Genomic DNA, 19,279 nt, shown 5'->3' on the forward strand with positions numbered 1-19,279 from the left:
ACTTTCCATAGACATAATGGTTTTTATACTGTACAAACTTTATATTCTATCCCCTAAACCTAACCCTACCCCTAAACCTAACCCTCACAGAAAACTTTCTGCATTTTTACATTTTCAAAAAACATAATTTAGTATGATTTATAAGCTGTTTTCCTCATGGGGACCAACAAAATGTTCCCACAAGGTCAAAAATTTCGGGTTTTACTATCCTCATGGGGACATTTGGTACCTACAAATTGATAAATACACGCTCACACACACACACACACACACACACACACACACACACACACACACACACGTTGGTGTGGATATCCTTATGATGACTCTCCATAGACATTATGATTTTTATTCTGTACGAACTATAGATTATATCCCTTAACCATACCCCTAAACCCTCACAACAACAAAACAAATTTTTTAAGCGATTTAAATTATGGGGACACAAGAAATTTCCTCATAAACCACATTCATGGCATAATACCCTTGTAATTACCAGTTTGTAACCAAAAATATGTCCTCGTAAACCACCCAAACCCGCCCACACACACGCACGGACGCACGCACACACACACACACACACACACACACACACACACACACACACACACACACACACACACACACACACACACACACACAGAATAGGAGAGAACAGGATCGGAGCTTGGGCATTCCCTCGCATTCCACCTGACAGATCTGCTCGTTGAAACCTGGTGCTCCCTGTAGTGAGTGAAAAACATACATTTCTTCTCAGCGCTTGAGGAGGATTCATCACGAGACACAATGCAGGTGAGTTAACGGTCATATCACCTTTATTCTTAACGACTGTCTTTTTCTAAATAAGAAAATAAACGCTGTGGGATCAAGCGGCACCGGTGGAATCATGACAAACTATTGTATTTAATACGATAAACAATAAGCTCATAACGCTATACCAAATCTGCTGGCATGTATTATCTCTGTTATCAATATTACAGTTTTCTATATCATCACTCGCACGCGACTGCACAGTATATGAGACTGTTGTGATGAAGTTACATAATTTCAGTCGAACTGTAGCTCGCGATAATGCGCGCGCGTCCTCAAGAGCGCGACAGGTCGCGTGTCACTCTGCCTAATATCTTAATGTGCCATGCAGTATATGATGTGTCAAATGCATTGTTATGTAGGCTATAATATATCATTACAGTTCGGGCAGTGATGACTGTCTCCCTGCACTTAAAGACCTCTATGGAATAGTGTTGTTTCTGCTGCGCTCTTTAAAGCCGCTGAGTGCTCCTGGAATTTAGTCTGCTGTTATACTCGTGGCTGAAAAATAAATAAAAAATTAAATGGTAAGCTCTTTTAGAGAAGATGAAAATAACACGGAGTGTTAAAGAGATTAAAGTTGTGAAACGACTAAGTCGAATGAGGGCGCGTACATTTGGAGAGGATTGCGCGCGAGCCTCTGAAGATAAAAGGATTATTCCTAAATATTATATATTTTCCTCCTTTTTCATTTCCTCTTAGTTTTTGGAACCATATTGAACATTCTGTGACAATGGAGTCAATTTGTAAATATAATAGGTTAATATGACGAGGATGGCTTACATGTAATGCTGTTCACATGTTTGTGTGTCAGTTCGATTGAAGCTGGTGAGTTTTGAACCTTGTGCTGTGTAATGGCTTTTAACTGTGAGAATCCCTCTCATGAGAAGGTTTGAAATGTACAGTGTCAGTTATGAAATAATTGCGAGGATTAAATCCTGTCCTCAGTTTGATAAATGAGTGGTTGTACCCCAGGGAGCAGTCCAGTGCACTTCCTGAGAGCTTTAATCTAAAAAGTAATAACTACCATAGATGTGCTCATTGTGCTCTGTTAATAATGAGCACAGCACTTTTTTGTTGTTTTGAGGTAGCTCTATTGTTTCTGGAGGGTACAGAAATGGGAAAATAGGCCTATAATTTAATGCACACAAACTGTGATTCATCAGGTAGTTTGCAATTCTGTGCTGCATTAGGCCATTTTCACCAAACACCTCTGTTTATCCTTTTATGCTTGATTCCAGCGTACAGTCAGATTTCAGATTTCAGACTGAGCTGGAAAATAGAATTAAGTGGGAAACCAACTCCAGCCATTGTTTAGAAATGTAATGCCTGGTCTTTTTAATTGATTTTGTTTTATCTAATATATGGTATTTATGCAGAAATGACTAAGCCATGCATGGTTTTATTTCTCAAGTAGAGTGTAAAGATGTTATGGCCCTGTGGTACTGCCAAATTTATATTAGGAATGCCACAAAGGTTCTTGATAATCAAAACCTCTTTATTCTATGTTCATAGATTTCTTTAAAGTGGATGTCATGGTCATGGTGTCTATTTTATCTTTTCACACCAAATCAACTGGTTTAGATTAAGTTCTTTCATTGAGGGTAATTCAGTGTCCCCTCACACATACACAATCAAATAGTGGTCTGGTCACAATAGGGTTCAGGTGAGTGAGAAGCTGAATAATAAATAATTTGGGGTGGTGTGTAATCCACACTACTGGTAAGTGAAAGGAGAAGGAAATGCTTAGAAAGAGGCATAGAATAAAACATAGCCGGCCCGTGGTGAACCGGAGCTGGCACTATCGGCACCAGCAGAGCTCGTTTTCCCTCAGATGAGCATGATTGAAAGTGTTCAGTGTGAGGTCAGTCTTTTGCCTATGTTTACAATTAAGCACATGTGGTCATGAGGCAGATGGTACAAAGTATACATTTGCATCCTGACCACAGGTGTTTGCTTGGAAGTAAGTGTAAGAAAGAATGGCTTGCACACTGTCTTGTATTGGCATGTCCTTCATTGTTTTTGGAGAATTCAAAATAAACTAATAGTCTAATATACAGTTTCTAAATTTACATGCCCCCTCTTTCTTATAAGTTTACGAATACCTTGTCAAATCTTCAAGATGAGTAGCATTTAAAAAAATATTATATACAGTAAATGTGCATACATTTTCTGTAGCCATTTATGCAACAGATGGTCGCAGGGAGTAATGGAGCCTATCCCAGCTGTCTCGGGCGCATACATATATATATATATATATATACACACTACCGGTCAAAAGTTTTTAAACACTCATTCTTTATTATAAATATATATATATATACAGTGCATCTGGAAAGTATTCACAGAGCTTCACTTTTTCCACATTTTTATATGTTACAGCCTTATTCCAAAATAGATTAAATTAATTATATACCTCAAATACCCCAACTTGAAAGAAGTTTGTTTGAAATCTTTGTAAATTTATTAAAAATAAATCACATGTACATAAATATTCACAGCCTTTGCCATGACACACAAAATTGAGCTCAGGTGCATCCTGTTTCACTGATCATCCATGAGATGTTTCTACCATTTGATTGGAGTCCACCTGTGGAAAATTCAGTTGATTGGACATGATTTGGAAACGCACACACCTGTCTATATAAGGGCCCACAGTAAACAGTGCATGTCAGAGCACAAACCAAGCCATGAAGTCCAAGGAATTGTCTGTAGACCTCTGGGACAGGATTGTATCGAGGCACAGATCTGGGAAAGGTTACAGAAAAATATCTGCAGCATTGAAGGTCCCATTGAGCACAGTGGCCTCCATCATCCATAAATGGAAAAAGTTTGGAACCACCAGGACACTTCCTAGAGCTGGCCGCCTGGCCAAACTGAGCAATCGGGGGAGAAGGGCCTTAGTCAGGGAGGTGACCAAAAACCTGATGGTCACTCTGACAAAGCTCAAGCATTTCTCTGTGGAGAGAGGAGAACCTTCCAGAAGAACAACCACTCCACCAGTCAGCCCTGTATGGTCGAGTGGCCAGATGGAAGCCACTCCTCAATAAAAGGCACCTGGAGTTTGCCAAAAGGCACCTGAAGGACTCTCAGACCATGAGAAACAAAATTCTCTGGTCTAATGAAACAAAGATTGAACGTTTTGTTGCCTGAATGGCAAGCGTCTTGTCTGGAGGAAACAAGGAACCGCTCATCACCTGGCCAATACCATCCCTACAGTGAAGCATGGTGGTGGCATCATGAACTGGGAGACTAGTCAGGATCGAGGGAAAGATGAACGCAGCAATGTACAGAGACATCCTTGATGAAAACCTGCTCCAGAACGCTCTGGACCTTAGACTGGGGTGAATGTTCATCTTCCAACAGGACAACGACCCTAAGCACACAGCCAAGATAACAAAGGAGTGGCTACGGGACAACTCGGTGAATGTCCTTGAGTGGCCCAGCCAGAGCCCAGACTTGAACCCGATTGAACATCTCTGGAGAGATCTGAAAATGGCTGTGCACCGACTCTCCCCATCCAACCTGATGGAGCTTGAGAGGTCCTGCAAAGGAGAATGGGAGAAACTGCCCAAAAAAAGGTGCGCCAAGCTTGTAGCATCATACACAAAAAGACTTGAGGCTGTAATTGGTGCCAAAGGTGCTTCAACCAAGTATTGAGCAAAGGCTGTGAATACTTATGTACATGTGATTTTATTCGTATTTTATTTTTAATAAATTTGCAAAGATTTCAAACAAACTTCTTTCACATTGTCATTATGGGATATTGTTTGTAGAATTTTGAGGAAAATAATGAATTTAATAAATTTTGGAATAAGGCTGTAACATAACAAAATGTGGAAAAAGTGAAGCGCTAAGAATACTTTCCAGATGCACTGTATATACATATATATAATTTTCTTTAATTATTATTATAATTTTCTTTTTTAATTATTTTTCCACATTTTAGAATAATAGTAAAGTCATCAAAACTATGTAACAACATTAATGGAACTATGGGAATTATGTTGTGACTAAACAAAATCTAAAATAAATCAAAACTGTGTTATATTTTAGCATCTTCAAAGTAGTCACCCTTTGCCTAGAATTTGCAGAAATGTGTTCTTGACATTTTCTCAACCAACTTCTTGAGGTATCACCCAGAGATGCTTTTTAAAGAGTTTTGAAGGAGTTCCCATCTATGTTGAGCTGCTTTTCTTTATTAGTTTGTCCAAGTCATCAATTTCAAAAATAAATTTATATGGTGGCACAATTATATTTTTGTCTACAAAACTAATTTCAAACATTTAAGCAAACACCTTCAGATTAAAAGATCTTTAAGATCATGAGAAACATTTCAGTCAAGTGCTGTCTAATATATCTCAGTAACAACCGCACATCCACATATCCGACCGCTCATCCGGGTATTGCAAGCCACATTTCCTGCATCTCAGATCACTGTGAGTTCTCTACAAGTAAGCTAATAAAATTATGAAAACAATGTTTCATGTGCAATTATTTATTTATTTGGCAAGTAGTCTTGTAATAAGAGCTTCGCTTCACGTCAGAAACCAGATCACGCTGTCAGGGTTTATTTTACGATAACAACTGGCTGACTCGCTGACTGTACATTATCCCTTACAAATATACTCAAATTACCTTTTTTAGAAGTTTACACAACCTTGGTTCTCAGAAATATACTGTAGTATGTTGTCTCTTTTGCATAAATGCTGGTTGCAGCCTTTTACGATTGTTCTGTACGAGTCCCTCATTTTAAGAGTGCAATGAACGTACAGTACCTGGTCCTGGAGGCTTTTTATCACGAAAAGTGGACAGCTTACTACCCAGGACATACCATCACAAAAGACTAGAAACCGTAATTGACGCTTGAGTTATTAAAATCAGATCCAGGAAACTTTGTAAACCTTTGACCAGTATATTTAGTGTAAATTCAGTTATTATATTATCTTATTGAAATAAATTGAACTTTTTGTTACGTAAAATAACTTAATCAGGGCAGTACTACATAAAAAAATGCAATGTTTATAATCTCTGTTCTTTTTTAAAATGATAAACATCTTGCAGATTCTGCAAGGGGTACAGTTTGTAAATGAATGAGCAGAATTGTATTTGTGAGTAGAGTTGAAGTCATTGGGTCAGTTTCATGTTCTTGTCCTTTGATTTAGGCTCATAAACTGAAAGGGAACTCTCCTTCGGCCTACTTCGCCCGTAACTAAATTGGCTAACTACAGCTTATTGTTTGGCCTCGCTTCTCTGAGTTTTAATTAGGCTGTTGTTCTGAATTTTAAGCAAGTGTGAACCTAGAACCTGAAACAGTGATATATGAAGCACTGAATTAAATGAGAAATAAAAATTGGGAGAACGAAGACAGAATACTAAGCATGGTTTCCATGTAGGCTTGTTGGAGGAATTAATGCAAATGTTTTGAGCAAGTGAGGTACAATATCTCAGGTAAGGACTTAACCCATCCTTAAAGGACAGTAATGCGCTTGCTTATTTCACTTTCACTGCTTGCATTATGTAAAAATAATGCCCTTGATACTCAATTATTTAACAAAATAATATTACAGCTCCTGTTATCAAATGCCCCCTCCCAGATGGTCTAAGCTTGATGTTTTGTGACAGACATGGCATAAGGCCTGGAGGACTATGATTAAAGATTTACCAACCATGTGTTACTAATTATGATAAATATGCTACTGTATGTGGCTCAAACAAAGCAAAGGTCTCATATCTTCAAGTTACTGTAGATATCCAATGGCTGGGGCGAATGCAATGCGCCAATGACAAATCTCTCCCTGAGCTTAATCCTCTGTGTGGAGTCTTTCAGTGTAGGAGGACTGACCTGCCGGCTGTTAGCAGCAGATGAGAAATATTTTCCATTGACTCGAACCTGTCCCTGTAGACCTATTATCTACAGACCTGCGTTTATAGCTGGCAGAGAAAGCAAGCCATTATAGAAACAGTTTTTTTTTGTGTTGCGTTCAATAAATGGTTCCCCTCAGAGAGTTGCCGTTTGCTTTGCATCAAATATGCATAGAGATCAAAGGGATGTCCAAACGTGTATTTTGTATTCATGCTCAGTCATGTATATGAAAACATTCTGTTCTTCATGAGACATGCACGTTGTAATTTACATGTATGCATGTAAGTATGTGTGCTCAGACATATTTGTGAATGATCAAATATGAACAGTATTTTATGAGGAAAATGTGAGTGGCGTTTGCCTGTGCAAAAGTCACTGCTAAGATGTTGCAAGTAGTTTCCCAGGCATTGATATGCAGTTGCAAAGGTGTTCTGAATTTTTTATTTTATTTTTTTACTGTGTTGCAATTAGGGATGGGAATCTTAATGAATTTAATGATTCTGTTTTAATATTTTTGATTTCAAATCCTTTTAACGATTCAGGCTCCATAATGGTTCCTTTTTATGATCCTTTTAGCATTTTTGAGGAAAATTAAAAATTAAATTTGTATTGGTCTGTTTCCAAATGATAATATGCAATGTGCATTCAAAAGAACAGACACGTAAGAGTCCTTTATTTAGAAACAAGGCTACATTGGTCGCTTTATATGTTTTGTGTATTTGATTCAAAAGAACTGGTTCATAAGAGTCATTTGTTCAGGAATTAGACAACACTTTTGTTTGTTTTGTTTGTTTTGCACTTCAGGTACAATAGTGGTGTTGTAATGCAAATAAGTGGTAGCAGAGTATTTGATGGAAAAATGCATGTTCTGAAACTGTTAACATCAGAACCAAATAGTGATGGAAATCATTAGGTATTTCTTAAAAAATGGAATCGGTTCTGAATAAGAACCGGTCCTTTGTTCCCAACATTCATTCCTATGCAGTTGCTAGGTGTGGAATGCTGTCGCTCTGAGAGAGGGAAAACACAGGAAACTTTCACAGGTAACAGGGTTTTTAATATTCCTTCACACACTTATTGTACATAAATTCTTTACAGTCTTTCTTGGGAACACTGGGTTCCCTTGGAATTAGAGACAGGTGTTAGACATGATTTAGCTCAGGTGCAAGCGCCCTTACCGCTTCCTCTCCCCGACGGGCGCTTGACCACGCCCCCGCTGCCACACTAGGGTATTATGGAAGGCTGCTAGGGCATTATGGAAGGCTGCTAGGGCACTGATTTTTGGTTGTTAGTTGGTTGCTTACTGGCCCAAGTCAAAAGACCACACCCACAAGTTTCACAAGTTTTTTATGTTTTTCTGGTCCCTAGAAATGGCTTAGGTCCCTCCTTCAGTTTATGTCTATGGGATTATTCTGTCCATTGAATAAATCTCCCGCAGCAAAAACCATGAGTTCGATTTGCTTAGAAAAGTAATAAGACACCTCTCCTCAGCAAGCCACACAATTTGAAGTATATCATTCATGTTTGTTACACAAAGGTTGTGGGGTGAGTTATGCACCAGTTTTTAAATTGACACTTGAGTTCAGGGCTTTGTTCAAATCCCTAACTCTATGAGTTAACAATAGAAATAGCGATACTGGCCTTAGAAAGCACAAGTAATAATTACATAAAAATAGGAGCCCTAACATTTTGGACGTTTATTGGATCCACACATGGATGAAATTGTTTAGGCCTGATAAACACTTAGATACATTTGTGCATGCAAACAAGGCACACTGACCAGAACAATTGCTATCAGTGCCCCCCCAACTTCCCACCACCACTGTTTCCTGCAGAGACCAACAACACAATCACACACACACACACACACACACACAAACACACATACGCATGCACTATAATAAATAGACCTGCTCCCCTAGCAGACCTGCCACCCTACCCAGACATTCGTATTGAGCTGCCGTCCACCTATTCACAGATGCACCAGCTCCATAAAGCACCAAGAAGCATGCTCTCTCTCTGCCTTTTCCTCACTCCACCACAGAGACAGACAGCCACAATTACCAAATACCTCACCACCTTAACATACTTAGGCTACACAATGCCTCTCCTACTGACTATCAAGGGTTACTGTAGACAAGATATATTCCACTAGTACTGGAATGTCAAGTAAGACCCTCACTGAAAAGGTCATTACTGCCTATGTGTGTTAGATTGGAACCATTTCTCTTGAGGCAGGAGCAAACCGAGGCATCCGAATGTATGAATTTCTTGAAAGAGGCGTGAACGCTTTAAAATGAATACTTGTATCCACCCTGCCTCCACTTTGTCCCTCTGTCCCCGCCTCTGGAACGGCAGAGCCTCTTTTCTTTGTTTTTCCATTGAACTTTTCAATCAATCTCTCATTTAGGCCAGCAAAACAATTCCAGACATGTTTCACTCAAATCAATCTCTGTGATCAGTCAGGATCAGATCTTTTGAGATTTTAAACTCCACCCACAGGATTTATAGGCTTACTGTGTCAATGAATTTGTCTAATCCTAAAGGGCTGGGGAAGATCAAAATTGACTCGCAAATCAACAGAGTGACTGTTTCGTGAGGGGATTTCACAGGTTGAGAGAGCTGTTTCACTATATAACAATAGAGAACAGGATCAAAATGGCAAGATTCTGAGTTGTTTTTCCACCCACATCTGATTGTTCCTGGGAAATCTGGGAACTAGTCTGAAAAATACAGAAGCAAAATGTATGATGCCATTTTTCTCATTTTATTGGTGATTTAGCATATGTAATTGAACGAAGGCTTATGCAACAGTTCACTCTGTATAACTGGGGAGTTTGGGATCAAATTGCACACATACTGAGTTGTTTTCCCCACAGTGCTCACATCTGGTTCAGGGCATTCTTGGAAGCAATTCTACCTATCAAAGTACATTTCTGCTGAAGATCTCTCTCTTTAATATTAATCCCAGAAAAGAGGTTTTGCATCTGTGTTTGTTTATGTTTATGCCTGTTATTGGTTGGGCGGACCTGAGGCGGAATGGTTAGGATGATTTACAGAAGGGTGTGTGTGTGTGTGTGAGATCAGAGGGATTATATAAGAGGGACTGGATGCAACAAGGCAACATACACATTCTGCTTTTGATGTCAAGAGAAACAGTGTCGCTCTCAAGTAGGGTTGCACAGAACTAACAAAATATTGCGATATAAAAATTTTTTAAACGGTACAATATCATCTTGTTGTTCATTTCGGTAGCATATTAAAGTATGCAGCCATTAGCAAAATGTAATGTAATGTGAGCGTTTTGAGATTAAATCAAAGACCATTTGAAAATAATAATAAAAAAAGGCTCGATATGGCCAAGTGTGATCATTAAACAGCGGAAGGATGTGATTTAATTAAATAATATAGTCACATGCGCTGCGCACCAGAGAATGAATGATAGGTTCTGTCCTGCTCTGTCATCTCTTTCACACATACACAAATGCAACACACACTACTAATGCTTGATTTTCATGCAGTGTGTCCAACAGCATCCATCTGCAGAGCCGCAGAGCAGTGTTTAGTGTATAAATCGGCTGTGAACTCTCAAATTACCCTTTTCACCTTTGCAGCTCAGAGATTTCAGCTCATGAGTCGTGGGAAGCTTGATATAACAAACCATTCACAAACAGGAGGAACTTCAAAGATCTTTAAAAATAAAAGTCCCACTACAATAGGAGCTTTATTCAACCAGATGCGTGAAATTGAAGACATTATGACAAAAAAGTATTACTACTGAATAAAAGTGTCACAGTAATACTCATAATAACAATAATATAATATTAAATGGTTCTATTATTATATATTATTATACGTATACAAAATATCAGCATTTTGTGATTCAGTCATGGCAGCCTTTTGCCTCAGGTAATCAGATTTAATTTAATGTTGTCATTAATTCTGTAAAGCTCTGTTGTGTTTTTTTTTTTTTACCATAAATAATATATATATATATATATATATATATATATATATATATATATAATTAGTGTTTAATTATTATTATTGTCTCTTTATTGTTGAAAATGATTATATTTTCATTGGATTAAAGCTGTACAGTATGTATTTTATTAAACACAATTTGATCATAACATTTATTTAAAACATTTAACATGGAATCTAGAACATTTAAAAATGAAAAGGCATTATTTGTATCGATAAGACTTTATGCAGTTCTTTTAGTCAAGTAATGTTCTGTGTAATTTTATCAAAAATCTGAATAAAAAAAGATATATATATTTGTTGACTAAGTATCAAGTTAATATCGATACCAAGGTACCAGGGCTTGTATCGTACCGAAGCCAAAAAAAATTTTTCAGAGCAACCCTTCTCTCAAGTGGTAACAGATCCCAAATACAGAGAGAACCGAAAGTGAGAGGAACTGGAGAAATTATATACAGAAGAAGAGGCAGGGAGGTTGTTTTTAGGAAAAGCACAATACAAAGTGTAACAGATAAATGAATGAGTGGAGAGAGGCAAGGAGGGGAATGAAGGAGAGATGGAGAGATATGGTATCAGACATCAGGCGTGGGAGGACAGGTATCGAGCATGGGAAGGCAGAGATTGACAGGAAAAGATATTGAGTGGGAAAGGCAGATGGGGTTTGAGCAGGTATCAGGAGAAATGATAAAGAGAAAAATGGATATATAAACAGAGCAGAGGATTTAGAGTTTACATTTTACTTTGAGTGTGTGTTGCTTTGAATTTGTCTAGGAAGATCATTTTGTGTATATGATATTGTAACAATTTATGGGTTGTAATTCACTAATATTGTCTAATACGATGCAAAACTCTGATATACTGCATTTTTTATGTTTTACTCCCTTGCTTCTCATTCATCTTCATTGGAATTTGGTGCTTTGTTTCCTGCCTGACCTCATCATGGAGCTATAGAGTCAGTGTCAGTGTATAGTGTCAGTGAAAAACAAAAAACAAAACAAGGGAAGTAAATTATGGACTAGGCATTTTGGTCGACTAGAAATAATTCAGTGTTTGTTGACCTAATTGTGCTGTATGATTTATCTTCTAACATTGTTGCTCTGAGTGCTGTCTCTTTTTCCCTCAAAAAATATTCATTTGAAATATGTAACAAAAAACACAAATTCTTGCCATTAGAATAGTTTACGTATGTTATAATGATTCTTTAAGGTACAGTACAATAAGCATTTTAAAACATTGATCTTGTGTAATATAATTGTATATAGTTATCCATTTCATTGTATTATGAGAGTTACTTCCTGATCATGATGGTGAAAAAAAATGCTTGAAACTTATGGGCATTTTATATAAAATATACTTTATTTCACAAGAACATGTGCAGCATGCATTTTTCTTTATGTAAAATAAAACATGTCAAAAAACTAAAAAGAGAGAAAATTCAGCATAATTTTAAAAGAAACAATAAAAATATATACAACAAATGACCAATTCACCCCTAGGCCCATTTTATCATGACAATCCTGTATAAATTAAACTTAAAATGTATCAAATGAGGAATTCACTCTCAGGCCCATTTTGTCCTTACATTCTTGCTAAAATAACTCCATGTCATCCCTGAACACAAAATGAAATAGAAAGGGCTCTCTGGAAGCTTCTGACTGTTCCAGGAGATTGTTATGGGCCTTTTCCTTGTGGTCTTCATTCATTCGAAATGTCTCTACAAGAGATGAAAGCACCACACAATAATCTCAACGTAAAAAAAACCTCAACTATAAGGTAACATTAACTCACAAACAATGCATATAACAGAGGAACGTGGAACAAACACTTTAACACCTTCACAAGATGTCTTCAAAACGTCACCGCAAGGCCCATTTACAACACGCAAAAATGTATCGAACCATCCGTAGAATTTTTTTTAATACAGTAAAGTATGACAACATATTCAAGTTTCATTAAGATGATAAAGTTATGCACAAATTAAATATTTAGCAGATAAACGCTGAACTTAATATATGCGATAATTTTTCACAACATGATGTCAAAAACGTTACACAACTCACCATGCTCTCCGCCATGCTTGTCTCATTGTCAATAACTCCGCCCCTTACTTCAGGTTCTGGCGCTGGGGTTCTGAAACTGGGGTTCTGAAACTGGTGGTGCTGCGGGTCTGCAGCTGGATATGTCTCGGTGTGTGAGCTGATGGCAGGGTCTTTCTTTTGTCTCTCGGTCTCAGGGGAGAATGTACACATGGTGGTCTCAGCTAAAAATAAACTCCTTCGTTGTCTCTCTTTTTTTCTGTGTAAGGAAGATGAAAATCAATGAAAATATGAATAGGAGAAATCATATCACTCAATATGGAAATTCAAGGAAGGAATGGAAGCCAAGCCTTTTAGTTTGAGGAGCCAATCACATTTTAAATAATGTAAAATAAATGCATTGCCTGGTCTTTTTAACTCCAGAATGTGAATTAGCTGGACTTGCCTGAATTTGTTTTATGTACAGTGTTTTTAGCTAAAGAAGCAAAATGTATGATATGGTATCATACTTTATTGATGATATGATGTTAGTATTGGGAACCGAGAATTAAAAGAAGTAATAAAAAATGCAAGAACCCAATGATTTTCAAGACGTTCAGTCCAATTAACGGTTATCAAGTGTGCGTTCTTCCACCAACTGAATGCTCTGACATTGTTTACAGAGCTACCACTCAATGGCACTCCAACAACGCTTTTGAATCAACAGCACGAAACATAGAGCGCAATCAGTGTAGTTTGATTCCTGAATGAATGACTCTGAGACAGTTCTTTTGAATCCATAATGCAAAATATAGAGCATCACCAATGTAGTCAGAATTTCAAACAAATGACTTATGATTCAGTTCTTTTGTATCTACACCACAAAACGAACAAACTACTCAACGAAGGAGATACATTTATCAGGTGGTACTTTTTAGTGAATCAAAAACATACTGAACTGCAAGCCATTCAGTTTGTCATGTCTGGCATTAAATGAACAAAGAATTCTACTTGATGGTTGTTGATATGACCGTGTGTAGTTAAAGATTCATAGAGTTTTGTTGTAATTAGTGGTATTTCAAAGAAAATATTGAATTAATAAAATAACCATTTGCAAAAATCTATAAATCCAATAATATCTCTTTTTTCTAAATATCTTTTCCTCAAAATGACTAAAAGGATGGTTAATTGAACCATTGAGGACAAAATTGTCAAAAGAAAACTGAACTGGAATAGTTACATTTTTTTATATTACCATCCTTAATGGATGTGTAAATGAAAAGTAAGCTTGGCAAACAGTTTTGGAGATTTCTGTCTTTCCACTTTTAAATAGCTGTACTTATAAATGCATGCCTAAAAACAAGCTGCCTTGGGGCTTTAGCAAGATGCTCAAAAAGTTAACTAATTTGCCTTAAAGGGACTTTGATACTGATGCTGTATCAAAAGCATCAGTAAGTCTGATGCTTGATATTCTCTCCGGATATGTACAACCTCCAACCATGAAGAGATTCCATTGCCTGATGCTCAGAAGTTGATGTTTAAAGAAGCAAAATGGCAATGCCCTCGATAGAATTACAGGTGTTCAATCGTCAAAAAATAAGTCTCCTAGCAACAAATTGCGGAGGACTAACTATTCTATGCAAAACCACTGTTTGTTTTGCAGTTGTACGATTTACAACAGAGAAGAACGTTTACCATGATTTACACATCAAACTTTGCAAATGGTTGCTAAACGTGTCATTATTGTAATACAATGTAGGAACATTAATTCAGTAATGCAGGTTATTTGCTTAAAAGTGAATGCGTGCAAATCATTGGGTGCTACAGCAGGAACATCACATTATATACCCACATTTCGGCTAAATTGGTACTGTAGATTTTAAACGTATTTTTTTTTTTGTGTTTTCTGACTGTGCCATTCTATTGCACATATAGGAATTTGGAAATTCTGACTTTGCAAGTTGGGATAGAACACAGCATAATCAAACAACAACAACAACAAAAACCTCTATGCCCATCATGTTATCAAAGGATATGACATTACTCATCCTTAAAAATAGGTGAACTGAGGGATAGGCCCTTGTATAACAGTACAAGTAACTGACTGTTGTTGAATTGCACATGTGTGTTTGTGTTGGATCCAGATCACCTCATGCATGAACTGAAGAAGCACTTACTGTATACCAGAAAGCCCTTGATTTGCACTGAATAATTGATTCATCCAGAAACATTACTTCCTCTCTACCTCTCTCTCTCTCTTTCTCCCTCTCTCTCAGTCTGTCTCACCCTTTCCCAGTTGTTAAGGTGGAAGTCACAACAGCTCTTTGAAGACTATAGCCAAAGGCTGGTCTTGTGTTGAGGGGCCGTGGTGCATTAAGATGGAACATAAAAGTCGACCTCATCTCACGAGCTACATTGACTGATAACGCCTGGCGGGATAGAGCTATCACTTCATCTTCCCTCCCACGTTCTCTTCTCTCCTCCCTCATCTTTAGCTTTTTACAAAAAGCAAACTGACACATGGTTACTACAGATGGTTGGCATCTCCTCTCAAGTACAAGGGTGGAGGCACCAGATGTCACAACCTGTAAATCCACATGCTAAGATGTCATGTTAGTACTGGATGATTAAATTCGGCATAACACCTTACACAATATCTTTGATGATACAAGTGCAAGGGTTTAAAAGAGTATAACATACTGCCGTATATTATGAGTATTGCCAAAAAATGGCATGGAAATAACTGTAATATTTATTTATAAAAGATAACATATATAAGATAAAACATAAGATATATGTCAGGGACTGTAACTTATATCTGTATATACTGTATGTTTTCATTATAGCTGTACTGTATTTTGTAATTTAGCTTGGCTGCTCTGTATTGACCAGTCAGTATTCAGGACCAAATCTAACCGTTTTATAATTCACTATAACTGTAGGCAAGGGAAACATGCTGTATGGAAAGATACATTTTATATGCTCATCTTAGTCATATCTGTAGTTCTGCTTGGAGAGGAAGACTCAAGGACAGAGAGCTTTATACATGTTTGATGGTGTTTTAATGGAGCACATGGTCCTATCTTGCATTTGGATCTACCTCTCCAGAAAACGTGTGTCTTTGCTCTCATTAATTATGCAGCCTTACTCAGTATATAATCTATTTGTGATCAATACTAAGCACTGGTTACATCGGGAGGTTAAAGGGCATTGTGTGAGTGAGGGTTTTGAGATGTGTGGTTATATTTGGAATAGCATACAACCATTCTATTCTTACAGTATGTAGCATGTAGTACAATGTCCACCATATGCAAATTTTCTTTATGCATTGAATACCTGGATGACCTTCATCGGAAGTAATATCAGCCAAGAATTGTGACATTTTTACTCTCTTCATTTTTGACTCATTAATTGATCACACTGACAAGAGATTAGACAACATTACAAAACATTTGGTTGAAGTTACAAAATACAAATAAAAACACTTTTATTTCTGAGATCTTAATTGAATGCCACTGATTTAAACATGCAATGTTGTGAGGTCATGAGTAAAACAATGTTGTATACTACAGTTTATCATTACATAATGTGTACTGCTCCACATACTATTTTATTTTTAAATAGGAGGCAGTACAATATACATTGTGCAGTATTCAGTTGGCAGTATGCTAATATTCCATTCCAGCAGTATGTTAATATTCCATGGTGGTCGTGAGATGGTTGAGGATGTTAAGTTCATGTTTTTTAATGTTGACTGGACACCCAATCTAAAGTAAAGCTCTTCGTTGCCCTTCGATTTCAAGAGTCTCTCAGGCTTTAATTATACAGCCTTGCTGGTTCTTTTGCATTAAATGATAAACAAGAACATGCTGTATTTGCTAGGGCATTGAAAAGTGGTTGCTAGGGTGTTCTGGGTGGTTGCTAGGTGTTTTTTTACTGGTCCAAGTCAGAAGGGCTTACCATAAAGTTTCTATGCAATTTTAGTCCCTAGATACACCATATGGCCAGAAGTTTGTGGACACCCAGATACCAAGGCCATTTGTGCTTGTTGAGCATTTAATTTCATTTAAAAAAGTTGGTCCTCCCTAACAGCTTTCATTTATCTGGGAAGGGTTTGCACATCATGTTGGAACATGGCTGCGTGATTTGCTCCATTTAAACACAAGGCCATCAGTGTTGTCAAAAGTTGGGCGATGGGATCTGGCTCACCGTCTGCATTCCAATGCATCCCAAAGGTGTTCAGTGCGGTTCAGGTTTGGTTATATTGTCCACAGAGGTCCTGCTGGAACAGAAATGAGCCATCCCCAAACTGTTACCTCAAAGTTTGAACCACACAATCCTTTAGAATTTGGGGAATTTGGGGAAATTGCAATTACAAAGGCGTTGTGTCCACATACTTTTGGCCATGTAGTGTATGACATGCATCCCTCCTTCAACCTATGGAATTTTTGTCCCCATTTTATCACCCGTCAGGCTTGTCTGATCTATTAGAAAAGTTATAGCACAGTTCTAAACAAGATAATTAAAAAATGGAGATATAATTCATGTCTGTAGCTTAAATTGTATGAACAATAGTAATTTTAGCAAGCATTACTAAAAATGCCTTATAGGGATAGTTCACTCAAACATTTTAATTCTCTCATTATTTTCTCACCCTCATGATATCCCAGGTGTGAATTACTTTCTTTCTTCACCAGAACACATTTTGAAGAAAAATAGAAAAATATATTAGCTCAATAATTCCATAAAATGCAAGTGAATGGAGATTCAATGAAGCTCCAAAAATCAGAGTCAGTCAGTCAGCATAAATGTCATCCATACGACAATGGCTGTTAAATTAATGTCTTCTAAAGTGACTATAATGGGGTTAATTTGTGGGGTAAAGGAGGAAACAGGAAATGTGACTTCTACTCAAAAAGGTCAGTCTTTATTAATAACTCAAAACAGCTTTCCAGCATTTAGCACACAGACAGATTTGTGCGACTCTCTTTCTCAGTCTCTGGCACGGTTCCTCTTTATATGGCTCTCCCCATTGCTCATTGCAATAAAAAAACAGGTGTTAGCCATATAGCGCTCAGGTGTGTGGCCCATACAGTAGCTCGAATGGAGAAAATCCTGTGGGGGCTTGTGGGACCTCTTGAACTACAGATATCCCAATTTACAGCATCCTCGTGTACAAATTTACAAATCGTACTCTTCAGTGTTTTATTAAATCGTTCCACCATCCCATCTGTTTGTGGGTGGTAAACACTTGTGCGAATCGATTTAATACCCAATAATTCGTACAGTTCACATAGTGTTTGTGACATAAAAGTAGTGCCTTGATCAGTGAGGATATCTTTCGGAATCCCCACTCAGGAGATTATTCTGAAGAGTGCCTCCGCAACACTAAGTGCTGAGATGTTATGCAGGGGCACTGCTCTTGGGTTGACCAGCGGATTCACCAGCTGACATTCACGGCTTGCAGCACATTACCTGCGAACATCCCCGTGAATCCCCTTCCAATAGAAACGGGCCAATAGATGGTTTAATGTTTTTTCTCACCCTAAATGGCCTGCCATCAGATTATGATGAGCTGTCTGGAATAGCATTTTCCGACGGCTCTTCGGTATCAACAACTGGGTTGTATCTTCTATTGTCTGAGTGCCCTGCATCACTCGATACAACTGATTGAACTGAATTCACTGATACTCACATGTTTTCTGCATGCTCTGGTTCGAACGACTCCAACCGGTCGGCCCAGGTGGTACATCTGCACTTGCAAAAGCAGGATCAACCACCTGAGGGGGATAGCGAAGAGACATCGTGTTCACCAGCAGAGAACCGACACAAGTTCATCACAGCCGGAAAAGAGCAGTGCTGTTCACAAGTGAGGAGGAATGCTGTACAGTATCTTGGTTGGTTTTGGTTTTCTGTATTGATCTGTTTCTTTACTCACAATGGTGTGTTTGTGTGCTCATCCTGGATTTCTCAACCGAGTGGAGAATGTGAGATTTCCTCTGTATTCATAGCAGCGTGAATACATCACATGAGAGACCGCTTGGACTCCACCCTCTCATGAACTGTTGGATTCAATATTGATCTCTTTTTCAAACCAAAAGTGATTGTGTTGCTTTAGAAGACATTATTTAAACTACTGAATTTTTATCAATGACATTTTTGCTGACTGTCTGTGATTTTTGGAGCTTCAAAGGAGAAATCTCCATTCACAATTTAAGGACCTACTGAGCTTTCCAATGTGTTCTGGTGAAGAAAGAAAGCCATGCACTCATGGGACATATCATAAGGGTGAATAAATAATGAGAGAATTTACATTTTTGGGTGAAATATCCCTTTAAGGGGTGTCACACTGCGCCTCGCACTCCATTCACTCCCATTCAAATGCAAGCTCATGCGAAGAAAGTATGTTTCATCAGCTGTTTAGGAGAAACAGGTTCAGAACCTGTGAAACCAAGAAGTATTCTCTTTCACATGATCAGTGACAAATGCGATTCGGATGTTGCATAACATTACATATTTACTCCATTTTAGGTTGGGGTTCTGGTTGGGGGGTTCAGTTTATAAAATATGCATTCGATTCCTATTCACTGTTTAAAAGCCTGTA

The 19,279-nt window shown here is 37.8% G+C and overlaps 1 protein-coding gene across 1 annotated transcript in view; it reads left to right on the forward strand.

The window, feature by feature from the left end:
- The first annotated feature begins 647 nt into the window (after positions 1-647).
- The window catches only part of LOC127631200 (calsenilin-like), a 77,755-nt gene continuing 59,123 nt past the window's right edge, over positions 648-19,279 (forward strand). The window contains exon 1 of the mRNA XM_052109241.1: positions 648-792. Coding sequence (XP_051965201.1) covers positions 787-792 — 6 coding nt within the window. The 5' untranslated portion in view covers positions 648-786. The remainder of the gene's footprint in view (positions 793-19,279) is intronic.

This window comes from Xyrauchen texanus, chromosome 37, assembly GCF_025860055.1.
Source record: "Xyrauchen texanus isolate HMW12.3.18 chromosome 37, RBS_HiC_50CHRs, whole genome shotgun sequence".
NCBI lineage: Eukaryota > Metazoa > Chordata > Actinopteri > Cypriniformes > Catostomidae > Xyrauchen > Xyrauchen texanus.